Source organism: Eumetopias jubatus, unplaced genomic scaffold (genome assembly GCF_037043125.1).
Source record: "Eumetopias jubatus isolate StellerSeaLion01/CBP00866 unplaced genomic scaffold, mEumJub1_p1.0 scaffold_1, whole genome shotgun sequence".
In the NCBI taxonomy this organism is placed as follows: Eukaryota; Metazoa; Chordata; class Mammalia; order Carnivora; family Otariidae; genus Eumetopias; species Eumetopias jubatus.
The window spans coordinates 90,987,165-91,007,730 of record NW_028274807.1 but is presented as its reverse complement, the minus strand read 5'-3'; the positions used below and the strand labels follow the sequence as shown (position 1 = coordinate 91,007,730).

The 20,566-nt window shown below is 35.5% G+C and overlaps 1 protein-coding gene across 1 annotated transcript in view; it reads left to right on the top strand.

The window, feature by feature from the left end:
* Window positions 1–20,566, top strand: part of NLGN1 (neuroligin 1) — a 664,876-nt gene that overhangs the window by 12,136 nt on the left and 632,174 nt on the right. The window contains exons 2-3 of the mRNA XM_088019207.1: window positions 5,006–5,824; window positions 6,269–6,328. Of these exons, the coding sequence (XP_087875333.1) occupies window positions 5,332–5,824; window positions 6,269–6,328 (553 nt within the window). The 5' untranslated portion in view covers window positions 5,006–5,331. The remainder of the gene's footprint in view (window positions 1–5,005; window positions 5,825–6,268; window positions 6,329–20,566) is intronic.

Below are 20,566 nucleotides of genomic sequence, written 5' to 3'. Positions count from 1 at the left end.
ATATGGGTGGCCTTGGCCATTGAGAAGACTGCACTCCACTGAAACCAGTTATTATTAAGTGCAATAATTATTAAATTATTATTAGCAAATCCAGTTCTTAAAACCAGTGATTATTACTAAGTGCTGGTGGCAGGCTGATATATTCTGACCTCAAAATGACTCATAGATCCATAGGTATAAAATATTATTTACTATTAGTTAATACTGCCAATCTTCATTATTCCTAGATCTGTATTTTCACAAATTTGTCTATTCACTAAAATTTTTTTGTAACCCCAAAGTCAGTACTCATAGTGCTTTTGCAGTCATTCACAGATATGGGCAGAACAGCGAAAACTTTGGGATGCCCTACGAGCATGTTTCCAGCTGAGGCCATGCAGGGAGATATTCTGCCTCCTTGTTTCAGCTCTCATATAGAGATGAACAGAGGATAGAAATGGTAGAGGGAGTGCTGTGTAGTGCAAGAAGCTCCAGCTCTGGACCAGTTGGAGGGGTTTTGAATCCCTACTCTGGCATTTGTTAGTGGCGTAGCCTCAGACAAGTCACTTAATACTTTTGAACCTTGTTTTCTCTTTTGTAAAATAAAGAAAATAGAGTCTACTGGGATGAATTGTTTTTAGGGTTTAAGATTATAATTTACAACTATGTGAATAATTTATAACTAATTTGTAATTGAGATTATAATTTATAACTGTGTGAATAATTTATAGCTATTTCTCTAGGAGCAATGGATCCATGTTCCTTAATTTGGTGTTTGCAGTGACTTTATAGAACGTAACTATGGTAAATAACAACAATCAATTGTATAGCACTGGACAAGCTCCACACCACGCTGGTGATAAGTCCGTATCCGCTGAGGTTTGCTTGCACTATATAAGGATTGTCAAATAGATTTTATGATGGGTATGAAGTATTTAAAAAACAACAAACACAAAATCCTTGCCCTTGAATAAGAAATTCAATGGCTGGGGGTGGGTGGGGGAGAGCTGGGTTCAACAATAAAACAAAAACAAACAAAACAAAGCAAGGTAGAAAATAAATAGGTAGTATTTTTTAAAAAGACATGAATTTACTATGTAAAATTATAAATCAGAAACTTTTTGTTGGTTCCCACCTCCCCATTCATCATGTATTTTTGAACACATATCACATTCCAACCTGCATTAGAGACATTTTTTTTTTTTAATGTGACTTATTCCTTTAAAATATCATAACTACTTAGGAGCAAAAATTCTCAATTGTACTCTCATAATATTTAGCACAATAGCTTATATATTGTAGATACCCAATAAATGTTTGCTGAGTGACTAGAAGATCGGATGAATGTGCCACCTACTATGATTATCTAATGTTCTAGAAAGTTCTCTCTACTCTCTCCAGCATCATCTCTTTGATCTGGGTTACTCAGGAACAAACTAGTTCCAGCTATTATGATGAATTAATGCAAGTGAAATAATATACTACTATCTATATGCCTTTTAAAATATTATTTATTTTGTATTTTATTTTTCTCACTGGGACCACACATGCTTCAACCCAAAGGGAGAAATTTTTTGAACTAGCATCTGTACTAACTGCAATCTTTGATGGAGCTAGTCCTATATGATTTGATAGGCTCATCTACTTGTTTGGCCTGCTGAATAAGGTTTTCTGATCATGTTATTTTAATGTATTTATTATAAAATATTTCAAACACATGGAAAAATACAGAGAATTGCATAACAAAAGTGTAGGGGTGTGTGTGTGTGTGTGTGTGTGTGTGTGTGTGTGTGTGTGTGTGTGATGTAATGCTGTCAAATCTTAGATTTATAAAACTTGCTGTAGTTAATTAATTGTGGTCTTTTAAGACCTCACCACAGGTTATCAATCTTAGTGCCAATTAACTACCAATTAATTAATTAATAACATTAACTAATTAACTGCTAGAGTAATTTCATACACTGTCCTCCTTACCCAGGGATGAAAAATATTCTGTTACTCATATTTATGAGATCTGTGAATAATATATAGCTTCATTTTGTTTATTTTATGCTTTATCTAAATAACATCTTACTGTCTCTGATCTGCAACTTGCTTTGTTTAAAACTTTTGAGATTTTCCACAGTTTGGCTATTGTGGAAAAAAAAAACTTTTGAGATTTATCTAAGTTGACATATTTAGGTCTGGGTCCTTTATTTCCACTGATGTATAGAATTCTAATTTGTGAATATATCATAATTCATTTATCAATATCTATTAATGGACATTTAGGCTATTACGAAGTTGGAATTTTTTGTTATCCATTATTATTTTAGTATAATCTTGTGTAAACACATATGGACAACCAATCACTGTATTTGATGTAAAATAAAAAGGTCAAAATGTAAAGTAAAAAAAAGTAACAAAATAAAATCTAAACTTCCAGTAAAAACAGGGTAATCCATTTAAATTTCTGTTTCTATGCCATTGTCAGAGTATTTACTTAGACTCTATCCTTCTGAAGAAACATAAAACACTTTTACAATTCAATTTTAAGTACACTAGGTTCAATTTTTTAAAAAGTTTTAATTGTGAAGTGAGAGACTGTTATCAGGTGCAGTGATCAAGAGGACAGCTTTTAAATCAGATGCCAGTGGGATCCTGGATCTGCTATCGATTGGCTGAGAGACCTTGGGCAGGGTGCTTAACCTCTTTAAGTCTCAGTTCCTCTGAGTAAAAAAGGGGATAACTGTTGAACCCAGTTATAGGGTTATTGTAAATGAGATGTAAATGCATAAAAGCTAAGGGTTGGCATACAGCAAGAAAGCACCAATAAATAGGAAAAGAAAAAGCCTGCCAACAAATTTGAGAGACTTTATAGTTAGACATATATATATATATGAAGACTTATATATAGACTTATATATATATGAAGACTTATTTACATATATATTTAAAATTTCATTAATTTAAGCAAGCCATATTTTTACATTAGACGTGGACAATTGTTATTTTTATAACAAAAACTTCTGAGAAATCTTTGAGGTCAATACTATAATTCTCCATACAGGTAAGCCCATGTAAACTGGGATGTTTTCGTAAGCTCAGAAGTGAGATGTTATTAGAATTTGAAAATTCACCCTGGCATGCAGAATTCTAATCCTTCACAACTTGTTTCAAAGTATCACATCGGTGGGAAACAGGAGTCCCTTTCTTTTAACATGATTAAGGATTTGTGAGTACAAAAATGAGTATTATTTTGTTAATAATGAAGCAAGTATTTTTTATTATTAATAAGATACGAAGTGTATAAAGAGGGAAACTTTGGAAATCACTGTATATGGAAATTGGGTTGAATGAAAAATGGTGATACAGACTTTTAAAGTGCCAACACAGGTGCTCTATTTGGGGTGTCAACATGGTGCTTTTTAACTCCAAAATGCGACTGGAAAAGACTCAGTCATGCTGTGGCCAACCGCGATTCTGCCTAAGAATAAGCGTAGTCTACTCTTAACAGAAATGGGTTTGTGTAGCTGAATATTCAATACTTGCTGGAGTTCCAGGACAGGAATGGGATGGGTCTAAGCCTGTCTTTTGTATGTTAATGAGCTTTCACAGCAAAGGTTTATGAATTAACCCAGAGGGAAGTATTCTTGAAGAAAGACATTTATCTCCTTATTGCCTCCTGTGATGGATTGTTCATAGCTAAGGGAACACCAGGCCTGAACCAAATCTCCAGCTGCCCTATGCAGTTTGTACAATCTCCTTTTCAATAACACAAAGCCAGGGCAGTCCCACTGCCAGACCAGCACTTCTTCAGGAATCTTCTCCTACTATGACAGGATAGAACCACCTGTAATACAAATCAACACTATTATTTTCAAAGTAAGCACTTTGAAAGGTTGCTTGAGCAAGAAAAGATTAATTTGCCGGGTTGTACACTATCTTGGAATTCAAGTAAGATTACACTGTGAATTGCATTGCACTGAGTGTTACATTTTATCCTGATGTGTTTTAAGTTGAACTGGGTAAACAGTGTTAGATGTTCTAGTAGTGTTAATATGCAAGATGCTGTGATTAGGTATAATTATTTTGTAAAACTACTGAACTCTATTTTTTATCGTTCCTTTGATCTCTAGCAGGTAGTGAAAACGAAATTTGTAACTTAAAATATGTTGTCTTTGATGCAGAAATTAATTTTCATGTTGCAAATTTACTGATTTCTAAAATGTTATAGCTGGATGGTGAAAAAAAAACCTTTGGTCTGCAAAATATGATGCCACTTTCTGTTTCTTTTTCAAATTTTGTCTAAAGCCATTTTATCTTTTAAAGTCTTGAATCTTAATTGAAGGTGAGGGACCTATACGCAATGACTTGATACAAACTTTTGAGAAACAGCAAGAAGTTTGAACTTATAAGGCAGTTGCACTTAAATGATCACAGTTGAATAAGAATTAGTTTTCTTGTTCTACCATTAGCTTTTTTTCTTCTATATAGCATAGGATTGGGGACTACCTTTTTGTTGGTTTGTTTTTTAAAAATATAAATATATATATGTGTGTATATATATATATATACACACATATATATATATATTTCCACTCTTACTGTTTGTTTATATTCCACTAATTCCCTACCAATGATTTTCAAAAGGTTTTCTGCTATGTAATTCTAATTTTTATTATGTGTGCTGATTAATTCTCTGGTTCCTTGATGTGATTGAAGACTATCAATAAAGGGGCAATTTCACATATATACTTCAGTATTTTAAAAAATGATATACTGTGAAATGCTCCTGAAACCGTGTATTTTGACAAGGCCTGCTCCCACTTAAACATGTATAAAGTCAGCAGGCAAGTTTCTCAATAATCTAATAATCAGTTATTTTACCTGTCATCTCATATCAAGCCATAATTTTCCTATGGTAGTATTTAACTTACCTGACTCTAGCTACTGTTTATGTATTTCTGTAGCTTGTAAAACATCTAGTTATTGCTCTGTCTACTTTAGCTTCTTCGTTCTAATGATTTATTTTCATTTTCTTTAGGATGCAGAACTGCTGCTAACTGGATTTGATTTATAAGAGAGAAATCTACAGTCAATGGCCACTCTTGTCATGTTGCTACTATGGAAAACAGAATGGTCAATAGGATATGGTTTGATAAATAGTGATGATTGAAGATGCTACTTCAATCCATGTGAAATCGTTGGGAGATACTGGCTGCATAAAGAGCTTTCTGAGCTTTTCTTGACAAGCTCGCCTTGAAGAAGTTGGAGGTGGAGGTGTATTCTACCATTACATGGTCTTTCTCAAGTGGATACAAATACCTTTGCTTCACTGTAACCAGACAGCTACACAACTAATGTGGGACCATGGCACTGCCCAGATGCATGTGGCCAAATTATGTTTGGAGAGCAATAATGGCATGCTTGGTACACAGGGGATTGGGTGCCTCATTGACTCTCTGCGTGTTGGGATGTTTACTTCAGGCTGCCCATGTGCTTTCACAAAAATTGGATGATGCAGACCCACTGGTGACTACCAACTTCGGCAAGATAAGGGGGATTAAGAAAGAACTCAATAATGAAATTTTGGGGCCTGTTATTCAATTTCTTGGCGTTCCGTATGCAGCCCCACCCACAGGGGAACATCGTTTTCAGCCTCCAGAACCACCATCTCCCTGGTCAGATATCAGGAATGCGACTCAGTTTGCTCCTGTGTGTCCCCAGAATATCATTGATGGCAGATTGCCGGAAGTCATGCTTCCTGTATGGTTTACTAATAACTTGGATGTGGTTTCATCATATGTACAAGACCAGAGTGAAGATTGCCTATATTTAAACATATATGTTCCAACTGAGGATGGTGAGTTCACTGCAGGAAAAGCAGGGAGATAAATTTATATTTTCTTTTCTATTCTAAGTTCTAACAATATTAATTCATGTGTACTGGTAGCATGCATGGCTTTTCCTGTTGGCATGTAGACATATTTTACATGCTTGCATGCCGCTCTTTTTGTTTATGTGTGTTAGTGTATCTGTTCTTATTTTTTTTCCTGTGCCTACTCATTTTCTTTCCTCCACAGCACGTATATTTAGGTAGAAATGGGTTCCTAATTTCCATTTCCTACCGAATGACTTCTGAGAAGATGCATCAACATGTCTCCATTGCATGTGCAGGCTCAACGAATTGGGGATCTTTCGCACTCAGTAAATGCAGGAGCATATTAAGTTAGATAGTGGTGTTGCATGTTCCGGCGGTCTGTGATGGAGCGCCATGTTATTTTCTAGTCTTCTATTCATTTTTCAGTAAAAAGAATATCCAAGGAATGTGCCAGAAAACCCGGCAAGAAAATATGTAGAAAAGGAGGTATGTATAAAAGTGGAAATAAAAAATGGGGGAAAGAGCTTGCAGAGGAAGAAGATATTCTCCCTAAGGATGATTTGCTGGTGCTGGGAAGTAAATGGTTAGGTGATATCTGGAATTTAATGAAGCGTGTCAAGGAATAGAAAGATGATCAAGGAGAGCTGAGTAGGTAATATTGACAAAGCTCATTGGTGGTGCCTTGTGTTATGGTGCTGGTAGCATCGATAGGAATTGAATCTGCTCTGAGTTTGTGTTTAGTGGAAAAGATACTTAGGTTATGACATTGCCTTCAAGGAACCCAAATGATGCCTTGCCAGCTGGTTGACTTTTTCTCCGAACCCTGTCCTCCAGATACAGATTTCTGTTCTTAAAAGTGATCAGTTCAGTCACAAACCTAGTTTTTTGCTTATTTATTCTTAGCTACTTCTGAACGCCTATGAACTTTCTCATATCAGGGTAAAATTGCCATAACTGTTGGGCAATTACCATTATTAAGTAATGGTATTTTTTCCCCAAGATAGTCTATATTTTCAGTTACTCTTCCAGAAAAGAATGAGATTTTGCAGATTTTTATACTAAATATTTACAGTCTTAAAATTACTTTAACATTTTTGTATTTATGTTAAACAATTTAAAACATAGGGAAGAACATGATTCAGAAGCTACAATTAAATCAACCTTCAAATCATCCTCTAGCCAGATTGAGTAAATGTAGACACTGACAGCTGCAAGCTTGCATCTGAATGTAGCTTGTCCACACTCCATTTTTATATAACATCCAATAAATCACTCATAGTTGAGTATGATTTTCTAGGGCAGTAAATCATCTAAGTGTTCTTTTGACCTTACTCATAAGTTTGTAGAATTTCCAATCTTCATACAGAAGTCATATTAATATTCTAGTGCTATACATTCTATCTCTCTATACACTTCTAAGCTGGCTGGACCAAGTTAGATTTCATTACAACATCCTTGTGGGGCAGGAGTGTCTAAACTGTTCTGTTTTACAAGGATTGCATTATATGGAAGAGCTTCATATAATAAAATTCTCAACTGCCGATCAGAGTATTTGCATTAAATTGAGTTTTGTTTTGTTTTGTTTTTGTTTTTATTTCTTTGGCCATACTAGTAGAATGGGATTTGACCTTTATTGTATTATTGATGCCACGATTTGGGTTAAAAGCACAGTATACTTGAGAAGGTGGATAGAGAGAGCACAAAGTGTTTTAAACAACTAAAATAAAGTCTCTTGTTTTTCCCCAAATGAGAATGACTGCAGTAATTTACATGCCTTCAACTAATGTACAATACTGCAGTGGTTATTATTATGCAGCTTATCAAGCATGTGTAATTAGCTAAGTGACTTTTACCTCCTATCACAAAGATGTTGATTCACAAAGTCATAAATAAAGATGCTACTGAAGAATGTATAAATAGAGCATAATACATGAAAATATGTACAATCAAGAAAATGATAAGGATACTGAAAAGGTAAGCTAGTAAGTGAGAAAGTGACCTTTCCTCTCATACAACTTCAGGGGGGAATAGATTCATTAGAAAATTATTATTTTTGTTCTTTGGATTGTTGGTTCCTTTGGCTGTATGAGAGAGTTGGCAAAGAGGTGTGTAAGGCTGTGCAATTTACTTTGGCAAACTTTGAACTAATTTCTCATTAGCCTGAGGATAAAATCTATAGTTAGTTACTTCAGTCTATGTGGTTTATAGTCCAAATTTATTGTTTTTATGTTAAGCTTTTGTTTTTACGTTAAGTTTAAAAAATTATTTTGTGTTGGTATTTAATAGATCTTATCATTATTAAATAAGTTTTGTTCAATTATTGGCTGTTTGTATATTACCCCAAAGTCTAAATAACAAAGATTTTAAATGTAGTTTTCTATATAATAACCTTTTTTAAACTAAACAAAACTAAAGTTTAGAGCTTGACTTTAAGCAGAGGAGTAGAATTTTTTTCCCCCAAACTTTTAACTATTTTTCCTTCTTTATCATGGAGAGTCTCTTTTGATCATTTCAAGAAATCATAATATTCTGGTTCAAGAAAATATTAGTCACTTCATATCTACACATATACCAATATATATTGCATATGGATTATAAATTCTCCAACAGAATTCTAGAAATTTATAAATGATGGTTCAGGAACTATAGGATTAGGTGTGTTGCATTTTATAGGTGTTAAAGATATTTTCATTTGTTATTATTTATCTGTTTTTTTAATTGTGTAAGGTCACCTTCTAAGGCAGATGGATCCCCACCCCTGTGCCAAGTACACTATAATCTGTGCATACTGTATTAATCCAAAACTATTTCTTAATTGCCTTAATCATGTACTCTTCAAGGGAGTTAGTAATGAATGAAACAAAGATCCTTCTTCCCATAGAACTTACTGCATTTAAGTAAGTTTACAAAAAATAAAGTATTTTCTCCACTTTATATAACAGGAAGAAAATCTTTTACTTCCTCAAAAGATGCCTTGCTATAGTTTTTTCTTAAATATTTATTTATTTATTTGAGAGAGAGAGAGAGAGAACATGAGTGGGAGGAGCAGAGGGAGAGGGAGAGAGAGAATCTCAAACATACTCCACGCCCAGTGTGGAGCCTGTCAGGGAGCCCAAAATGGAGCCCTAGGTGGAGCTCGATCTCGTGACCCTGAGATCACGACCCTCAGATCACAACCTGAGCCTAAACCAAGAGTCTGACGCTTAACTGACTGCACCACCCAGGCTATAGTTTTTAAATAGAGCTTTTATAATATTTTCCTGTGCAGTTGAAGGAAAAAAAACACTTTTATCAATAGGCTTCCTCTCATTTAAAACAGGTCCCAGGTCTCAGTTGCACTTTTCAATCTATCTTTTTATATTTCCCAAGATAGTTTTAGCCATGTGTTAATTACTCTCTAGATATTTCTTCAGGGTTTTATTCTTGCAAAATTGAAAGATGAGTGCTTAAAATGGGGTGACTGTCAACACTGGGCCAAATAGGCAGATAACATGTGACAGAAACTGGAATTTGGATGTAGAAAAGATATTACTATCTCTATTTTATAAATAAGGAAGTAGGTTCTGAGGTTAAGTGTTCTGACCCAATTTCTATTGCTAGTAAGTGGTGGTTAGGTTTGGCCCTAGTTCTTGCTAATATTAGATGCATTTCCATTATGTTAAATTACCTCTTCTGGAGATTTCTATAGCAGATGCTCATATCTCTCTACCTTCTTGATCTCCCTTTCTTTTTTTTTTCCTTTCAAATATATTATGAATTCTTTGTATTCTACCAGTTGACTCTGTTTTAGATTAATTTAATGCTCACTTTAATTGAATTGGGTCAAGTCCATGATAGTAACTGATTTCCAGAAAACATGCTAGTACCCATTTTAGTGAATATTCTTCAATCCTACGCATAATTTTCTTATTGTCTAGACCAAGATCCCAACATATTTCTCTTGGCTACTATCAGGAATAGCTTTAATTTGCTTATGTTTCATTTTGTTTCTCTAGTTTGCTGTCTTGTGAGAGTTGCCAACAAACAGAAGAGTGGTCAAATATTAGGCAGTAAACATGAGAAGGAGGAACAAGGGACCCAGAGAATCCACAAACAAATTGATTGGCTCATGGATACCCTAGAGTTGTGTAGCTTTGTATTTCTCCAGCACTTTGACTATTATTTGCATAGCTCTTCTGAGAGGAATACAGAATCGATTTTCATTTCTTCAGTGGTGAGAAATTGTTAACCTACTTTTCTCATTTACCCCAATTTTTAATGTACAGGAAACTGGAATCTTAATAGATGACTCTTGCATAATTTTTTACTCCTTCAGTATTTTATTCCCTGATTTTCATAAGTATTTTACTTTTATATTCTCTGTTTGGTAGTCATTATCTGAGATGATATAGAATTCAATCAAAAGCCTTTTCCACAAATTTAGGTTCTATTTGGTTGTTTGTTGAACGTAAATACTGATTTTTCCTTAATTAATTATGTATAACAATACTCTTTTCACTGTTAATGTGTTTAAAAGGAGATTATATTCCAGAATGCTTGTCCTTCTCACTTACATATTTTTAACTAATTTATTCATCTAACAAATATTTACTGAGTCTTTACTCTGTGCTGATGAGATTACTGCTCTAGGACCCAGAGATACAGCAGTGGAAAAAAAAAAAGTCCTTGACATCCTGGAGCTTACATCTAGTATGTGGAGACAAATTGTAGACAATAAACACAATCAACAGCTAAAGTTAAAAGATGTAAGAAGATGAGAAATCAACAGAGTATGGCGAATCAAGAGTGCTGGTGTGAAGGATGAAGGTAATTTTAAATAAGATATTTAGCATAGTCCTCATTCCAACACAGACCTGAAGGAGATGAAGTGGATATCTGGGGAAAGAGCAGAGTAAAGAGCTAGTAAAAAGGCATTAAGGTGAGAGTCTGTGTTGTGTAGTTAAGGAACTATTAGCATTATAGTATAGCTGGAAAGGGTAAAGGGAGAGAGGTAATGAGATTCAGAATGATCTGACTTTTTATTAAAGAGGTCATGTCAGCACAGCAAAGGCAACCATGAACAAAATGAAAAGGTAACCTACTGAATGGGAAAAGATATTTGCAAATGATATATCTGATAGGGGTTAATATTCAAAATACATAAAGAACTTATGCAACTCAACACACACACACACACACACACACACACACACACACACACACACCCACCCAAATAATACAATTTAAAAATGGCAGAGGACCTGAGTAGACATTTTTCCAAAGAAGAGATACAGATGGCCAACAGACATGTGGAAAAATGCTCAACATCACTGATCATCAGGGAAATGCAAATCAAAACCACAATGGGGTATCACCTTATACCTGTCAGAGTGGCTAATATAAAAAAGACAAGAAAAGACAAGTATTGGCAAGGATGTAGAGAAAAGGGAATCTTGTGAACTGTTGGTGGTGATACAAATTGGCACAGACAATGTGGAAAACAATATGGAGGTTCCTCAAAAGAAATTTAAAACAAAACTGCTATACAATCCAGTAATTCTACTACTGGGCATTTACCCAAAGAAAACAAAAACACTAATTCAAAAAGATATATAACCCCTATGTTTATTGTAGCATTATTTACAATAGCTAAGATATGGAAGCAACCTGTGTCCATAGATAGATGAATGGATAAAGAAGATGGATAAAGAAGGTATATATATATATATATATATATATATATATATATATATATGAAAAATGGAATATTACTCAGCCATAAGAAATAATGAGATCTTGCCATCTAGGGCAACATGAATGGATCTAGAGGGTATTAGTAAAATAAGTCAAATAGAGAAAGACACGTACTATATGATTTTATTTATGTATGGAATCTAAACAATAAAGAAACAAACAAACAAAGCAGAAACAGACCCATAAATACAGACGACAAACTGATGGTTTCCAGCAGGGAGAAGGGTGGGGGTATGGGCAAAAATGAGTGAAGGGGAATGGGAAGTACAGGCTTCCAGTTATAGAATGGATAAGTCATTGGGATGAAAAGTTCAGCAAAGGGGGGAAAAAGTCATTCTGGCTCAAGTATTGAGAGTCGATTGCAGAAGAGTATGGGGAAACCAGGAGAGAAGGTATGAGGCTATTTTAGTCCAGACACGTCAGCCTGGTCCAGCCTCCGTCCAGGGTAATAGCAATGGAAGTGGTAGAGTCTCAATGTAATTTGAAGGTCATATTTTTTCATTAAATTGTTATGGGCTGTGAAAGAAAATGAGTCAGAGAATATTCCTAGATTTTTGATCTTTAGTACTTACATTAATAGATTTGCCCTCAATTAAGATGAAAAAGAAGGAATGTAGATTGGTTTGGGGGAGGCACAGTGGAAAGATGATGCATACTTTTGGACATGTTAAATTTGAGGTAACTTAATAGACATTCAAGTGCAGACATCAAGTAACTAGTTTGAAGTTCAGGAGAGAGTTATAGGAAGAATAAATTTAGGAATCATTGTGATATAGAAGGTAAATATTTGAGATAAAGGTAAAGACTTAAGGTAAAGTCGAGAGGGTAAGTGAGAATAAAAGTAACTGAATGAAAATAGAGAAAAGAAAAAGACATCAAAGACTAATCCGTGAAACATTCCAACATTAAGAGTGCTGGAAGAAGAGAAGGAAAACAATGGAAACTGAAAAAAGGTTACATATGAGATGGGAGGTAAACCAAGATTTTTTTATTGTTGTCCTAGAAACTAAGTAAAGAAAATGCATCAAAACAGCGATGACATAGTGATCAACTCTGAACTTTTGTGGGGTGTGGGGGTCTGACCACTGGAGTGGGTCTGAGAGAATTTGGGAGATTTAGAGTCTCTGAGCATAAATAACTATTTTAAGGAGTCTTGCTATAAGAAGGATCAGGAAAAAATAGGAACATAAGGAAAACAGAGGTTGCTTTGTTGTTGTAGGTTAAGTTGAAAGAAATAAAGATATGTTTGTATAGTACAAAGGGGGAACAATGGAAAATATAGAAGATGGTAGAATGCTAGAATAACATTCTTATGGCAGGATGGGATCTAGTACACAGTTGGAGGTTTTGGATTAAAAAGAGCAAAAATAGGGACACCTGGGTGGCTCAGTCAGTTAAGTATCTGCCTTCAGCTCAGGTCATGATCTCAGGGTCCTGGGATAGAGCCCCACATCGGGCTCCTTGCTCAGCAACAAGTCTGCTTCTTCCTCTCCCTCTGTGATATCTCTCACTCTGTCTCTCAAATAAATAAATAAAACCTTTAAAAAAAGAAGAGCATAAATAGATAATTTAATGTGAAGAAGAGTACATGAGTAGGAATCCATGAGTAGAAGTGGTAGTGAGTTTCTGTTTTCATCTGATTGTTTTTATTTTGTTTGATGTGTAATATTAAGGGGAATGGAGATAGAATTAACACTGATAACTCTTAATTTATTCTAGAATAGGGTGCCTCGCTGGCTCAGTCAGTAGAGCATGTGACTTTTGATCTCAGGATTGTAATTTCAAGCCCCACGTTGGGTGTAGAGATTATGTAAAAAAAAAAACAACTTTAAATAATTTGTTCTAGAATTTAACCTTATTAATTTAATATAACAATCTTATGAGATTTTTATTACCATATTACAAATGCAGACATGGAAGACCAAAGAGGTTAAGTATCCTGTCCAAAGATACATAATTTGTTGGTGACCAATTATATTTCCTTTGAGGTGACTATTTTTGAACAAGGAATAAAACAAAACAGTACAATAGCAACAACAGCAATCCTGTTTAGGTGGGATCTCAGATCAAACAGAAAATGAAATTGGTGGCCAATTTGCTAGTAGAAAAAATCACTACATACTGGAATGATTACCACATCTGATTCATTTGGTGGTTTGTAGATGAATGGGAAACCAGATTGCATCAGAGGTTTGGCTCCATATTTGAATTAGTAGCTTTGGACAGATGTGGTTAAGTCTTCTAAAAGCTAAACAGTTTAAGTTGGAACTCTGAAAAGAAGTAGATCTAAAGGGTTGTAAAGTTTTAAAAGAATAGCATCAATTGTTCCATTGTTTACTGACAGGCGGAGAGAGTCCTCTGAAGCAGATGATTAAAAGACCATTACAGTTGTCCAACTCAATTTCTCCAGAGAATAAATACCTTTTTTTCTTACAGAAACTGGGGTTGAAGTTGAAAACATTTAAGACTTATGTTACCAGCAAAAAGAGTTATGCCACAAAATAAATCCTTTGTAGAAAACTGCTTTTATTTCTCCTCTTCAATGTATAATAAATAATACACTTTCTTTATGTATTGTTTTCACGTATAGGACATGCTACTAGCTTAATAATTATGATGTAATTGTTGCTTTAAATTACTTCTATATTACTTAGCATTACAGATTTTGTTGATAATCTTTTGAATTTTAATATTTCTCCTATGAATGCTCTTTTTTTTCCTCCCCACATGCTAAAATAGTCTAGGAAATTACCAATTTCAAAATCACACCAGTATATAAATTTGCTAGTAACAATCATATAAACTTATGCTAGATTTGATAATCTTAAATTCTGGACTAGATGTGGAAGCATAATTTCTAATCATAAACTTTCTCATGGCCATTTAGAAGAGGACAGAGTACTTTATGTAACATTTCCTGTATTAGTTTCCTAGGGCTGTTGTAACAAATTACACAAACTGTGTGGCTTAAAATTAACAGAGATTTATTCTCTCACAGTTCTGGAGTTGAGAAGTCCAGAATCAAGGAGTTGACAGAGTGGATGATTTCTGGAGCTTTTGAAGGAGAATCTCCTGGCCTCTCTCTAAGCTGTGGTTGTTGCCAAAAGTCCTGGGCATTCCTTGGCTTGTAGATGCATTACTCCGATTCTACCTCTGTTATCACATGACTTTCTTCCCTGTGTGCCTCCCCATGTCTCTGTGTTTTCACATGGCTTTCTTATAGGACACCAATGACAGCATTTACCCCATTTTAATCCAGTATGACCTTATCTTAATTACATTTTCAAAGCCCCTATTTTTAATAAGGTCATTGTATTACTTTGCTAGGGTTGCAATAACAAAGTATCACAAACTGCATGACTTAAACAACAGAAAATTTTTGTCTACAGTTCTGTAGGCTGGAAGTCTGAGATCAAGGTGTGGACAGGGTTGATTCCTTCTGAGGGTTGTGAGGAAGAATCTGGTCTAAGTCTCCCTCCTCAGGCTTACAGATGGCTGCCTTCTCTCTGTGTCTCTGCACATGACATTCTCCCTGTATGCATGACTGTGTTCAAATTACCCCCTTTTAAAGTCTGTGTTTTTAAATTGAGGTATAATTGACATGTAACCCTATATTAGTTTCAAAGGCACAACATAATGATTTGATATTTGTATGTATTGTGAATTGATCACCATACCAAGTCTAATTAACATCATCACCATACATAGTAACACATTTTTTTTCTTGTGATGAGAACTTTTAACATTTACTCTTAGCAACTTTCAAGTATACAGAATATATGTATATTCTGTTCGATATATATATATGTATAGAAATACAGTATTATTAACTGTAGTCACCAGCTCTTACATCCTCATGACTTAACTTATTTTATAACTGGAAGTTTATACCTTCTGACCTCCTTCACCCATTTTGCCCACCCCTTACCTTGACCTCTGGCAACCACCAATCTGTTCTCAATATCTATAAGCTTGTTTTTTGTTTGTTAAATTCCATGTATAAGTAAGATCATACAGTATTTGTCTTTCTCTTTTGGACTTATTTCACTTAGCATAATGCCCTTAGGATTCATCTATTTGTCACAAATGACAAGATTTCATTCTTCTTGATGGCTGAATAGTATTCCTGTGTGTGTGTGTGTGTGTGTGTGTGTGTGTATCACATCTTCTTTGTGTATCCATCAGTGGACACTTGGATTGTTCCATATCTTGGTTGTTGTAAATAATACTGAAATGAACATAAGGGTGCATAAACCTTTTTCCAATTTTCATTTCTTCAGATAAATACTCAGAAACAGGAATTACTGGATTGTGTGGTAGTTCTATTTTTAATTTTTTAAGGAACCCTCTTACTGTTTTCCATAGTGGCTGTGCCATTTATATTCCCACCAAAGTGCATGATGGCTCTCTTTTCTCTACATCCCCAATAATACTTGTCATTTCTTATCTTTTTGATACTAACCATCCTGACAGGTGTGATGTGATATCTCATTGTGGTTTTGATTTGCATTTCCCTGATGATTAGTGATGTTGAACATCTTTCCATGTACTTGTTAGTCATGTGTATCTCTTTGGAAAAATGCTTATTCAGATTCTCTGCTCATTTTTAAGTTGGATTATTTGTTTTTTTTTGGCTATTGAGTTGTCAAATTTCTCCTTTTTATAAGGACACCAATCAGATTGGGTAGGGTCCACCCTAATGAGTTCATCTTAACTAAATACATCCGTAAAGACTTTATTTTTAAATAAGGTCACATTCTGAGGTACTCAGGGTTGGAACTTCAACATATGAATTTTGGGGTAACACAATTTATCCTATAAAGTCAAATTCTGAGGTTCTAGTTGGACATGAATTCTTGAGGAACACTAAGAACACTTGCAATTTTTTTTAAACTGAATCCCCAGAAAGATTTCAAAATGGTGTTATCACATTATACTCATTTTATAGATTGAAAAATTATTGCATATTGAAGTTAAATAACTTAAGGTCACGTGGCTGCTAGTTAGGAGTGCTGGGGGACTCCTTTTCAAATCAGAACTCAAATTGATAGTCAGGTCCTCCAACAGATATAAATTCTTTCTGCTTTCCTGAGAAGTTTCCTTAATTTGTTTTTTAAGTATTTTTCTATCAAGATAGGGTGCAATGCTTTAGTTTAGATACTTTTGAATATGCAAGTGTTTGACTCTGTGACAAAAAGATTCAGATATTTTAACTTTCCCTGAAATTTAAACATTTTATCCAGATGGTTGCTTACCTGCAAATATGATTTTAGTAAAAATTAAGATCCCATCAATTTAACATTATAGTAGCATTGATTTTCAATGCTGTTTCATTTGTCATATTTAGGCAACTGAACAAAGTTCTTTTTAAAATAATTTTTAATTTAAGACCTATTCCTTTGTTTGCTGTAATTCTGTTCATCTGGTATTTATGTAATGATAGCATTAGAGCGATTTCATTATAGCCCTTAATTTTCATTAAAGCATGTAAAATGTTGCAAAAATTAGTTTTAAACAATGGCAAAAAGAAATCTTAATAAAAGGAATTGGGGTCATTGCAACCATAATTATGATTTGGAAAATCATAAAATCAACAGTCTTAATTTTCTGCTCCTCATTTCAGGACTAAAAAAAAAGAAGTGTTCATTCTTCCTTTCATCTCTTTTCTTTGAGACAAAGACTTTTGGAGCATTTAGGCCAAAAAAGGAAATGGCATGTTGTCTCTTAGTCTCAGGAGGATGATACAAAAGCACTTTCCCTCTTTTTTCTTTCTCTCCCAAGAGTTCCTATTCTGTTTCTCCAAAAAACTTCAGGGCTCCTCTTCTAGAATCTTCTCTCCAACTTCCTCAAAGTGGAAATGGAAGGAGGAAGAGAGGGGATAGAGGAGTAATGAATGCAGAGCAGGTATGACATGAGGACAAATGTAACTTTGCTAAGTAGATCAGAAGCATTTGTAAATAGAGTTGTTCCCAGGAAAGGAAGAGGGAGGCCTGGGTAGAATTATTAAGAACATATATGCTCCTTCTGATCTGGATTCCTGGGCCTCTCAGGAATAGATATGTCCCTGTGAAGAGGATCTCTGGAAAGAGGAATGCCTGTAGCTAGTGGTGACTTTTCATTCCTGCTAAGTTCCCACTCACCATCTTCCTCAGCTCATCATCTTTTCAGGCAGTGAGCAGGTCAGGCCCTAGTTTATAGCTCTAAGCTTTTCATCAGGAGGAACTGATATGTCCCTTTGCACAATAATTTACAGGCAGGGCGGATCCTGAGGTTTCTGAGCAGCCTCTGAGCTGGGCAGCCAAGTAGCCCAACAGAGCCTCTGTTGACCTGCTCCCAAGTCCCCATCATCACAGGCCCCCTCAGTCTCACACATCCCAACACTACCGGGGCAGCTCGGCTTTCATTCCTTACACATATAGGGAAAGTCCACCTATAGTGACAAGATTTCTTTTAAAAAAAGGAAAGAAGGCGGGGGGAGGGAATTTTTTTGTTTTAAAAAATGAGTTTGACAGTCATTTATTTAGGGAATTTACTTCAGTGAAAACTGGAATATCTATAAGTCTGGATTCTGAATAGAAATTTTTTTTTTCTGTAATGATCATTTAAACTATTTTGTATTCCAGTTCACTCTGAAAGGTCAGGGATAAGACTTGTTTTTTTTTTTTCTCTGTTTTTGTATTGTGAAGACCTTTCTTTGGCCACTTGAGCCGTTTAGCAAAGGCATTTTAAGGGGGAAAAACAAACAACTACATACTGGGGCCTCAGACTGTCATTAAGTGGAATCTTTGACTATCGGAGTGATGCTTTTCTCTCTTTCTCTTTCCCCCTTCCTCCTTTCCAACTCTCTTTCTCCCTCCCTTGCTAGTGTTGATGTTGCTTTGCTCTGGTTTGTGTTCTATGTCCAGAAGGCACTGCCTCAAATTTCCTATATGGCATTGGCATTGGGGAGGGTATGTGCTATGGTGAGCGCTGTGAATTGTGTAAGACTGCTGAATCATAGACCTGTACCTCTGAAACAAATAATACATTATATGTTGAAAAAAAAAGAAGAAGATAGTAGGAAGGGAGAAATGAAGGGGGGAAGTCAGAGGGGGAGATGAACCATGAGAGACCATAGTCTCATAATCATAATCATATTATGATTAACATAACATAATAAAATTTAAATAAATAAATAAATAAAAAACTAATGATGTGATGTATGGTAACTGACATAATAAAATAAAATAAAGAAAAGATTAAAAAAAATTTCCTACATGGCTCTTCCCTGTTCCTACTTGAGCCTACTGTAGGCAAAACATCCATGTCGAGAAGTACTGGAGGCTCAGTTGGGCAGGACATATTTATTCTTTGCCCTCAGGGAGCTTACTTTGCAATGATGGCCCGCCAGTAACAAGAAATGACATTTTTGTTGGTGGCTCTGTCTGTATTACCAAGTAAATGTAAGCCTGATTTGTATTAAAATCTCAAAACAAAATGAGGAAATGGCTCTTTCTGTGGGGGGGAAGAAAAAGGTATTTGGCACTGTGTTCCCTATCATAAAACATTTAATTAAATCTTTAAATGTGTATGGAGCACAAAATATGCACATCAGAATAAAACACATCAGGCATAACCAAAACTATAATTATATCAGCCCTGTGCCTGAGCCCACCTTAGTTGCTCTGCCAAGAAGCAATGCTTTAAAACTTCCTATCCATCTGTTAAAAAAAAAAAAAAGCCTGTGCTGTACCTATACAAATCTCTGGAAAGCTTGAGAATACTTTGGCTACTGATATTGCAGCTGCTGAGTTACTGGGCTACAGGCTGTCTCTTCTGGAGGTAAATGAACAGCTGCTGCTCTGGTTTCTTTCCACACTTCTGTTGAGTGTCTCCTCCATGCAGAGCCCTGTGGTAGGCCCTAGACACACAGAGATAAAAAGGGCATTACAGAGCTGCCCTCAAAGGGCTCACCAACTCTTGTGGGTAACAGATTCAGAAACAGAAAAGAGCAAGGTAGTAAGCTCCCTTGGGGGGGGGAACAGGGGGTATGATGGGGGTACATAGGAGAGGTGTCTATGGTTTAGAGGTGTTTTGTGGTAGAAAGTTGTCCCTGATGTGAACAAATATGGTAGTCCTTCGATGTGTGGCCTGTGGGACCATTTTACTGAGTTACTCCAGGCTAAAAGATTCCTGTGCTTATTTAAAATGTGTGTTTGGGGGCACCTGAGTGGCTCAGTCTGTTAAGCATCTGTCTTCTGCTTAGGTCATGATCCCAGAGTCTCTGTTCAGCGGTGAGCCTGCTTCTCCCTCTCACTCTATCTGCCGCTCCCCTTGCTTGTGCTCTTTCTCTCTCTCTCATTCACTCTGTCAAATAAACAAATAAAATCTTTACCAAAAATAATAAAATAAAATGTGTGTGTGTTGGGGAGGTGGTATGTATGTGCGTGTATCTATGTGTCTCCTTTTTTGCTGGGGTATCAGTTGTCTCCTGTTACTGCTCTCACTTGCTGGGCTTTGGAAACACTACTGCCCACTTCTGAGGTGGTTGAAAACTGTCATGGGTTGGAAGACTGAGCAACCACATTTAAAAAACACACAAACAAAAAACTTGTTTGTGAAAGAAAAATGAAGAGGCTTAAAATGAGTGTCTGCATGAGATGTACATAACAACTTAAATATATAGGTTTTGTTCAAAAATCATTTTTTAAAAATTTTACATTCTGAATAACTGAAGCTGCTGAAGAGGTGGCTTCTGAATACTTGAGGTAAACACCTCACATACTGATTTTGGAGCTGATTGGGCTTTATTGATGTGAAGCTCTAGGAGCCAACCCACTCTCTTCATAAGGTGACCTCTTAGGGGTGTGCAGACACTGCTTACCCCTGGTACTCAGGATGTTGCAGACATTATTCTTCCACCTCAGTGCACCTCTTCCCTTCTCCGCTTCCCTCAACTTCACCTGGAGCCTCCATTATTTCTTGTCTGAACTAATATAATAACCTCATACC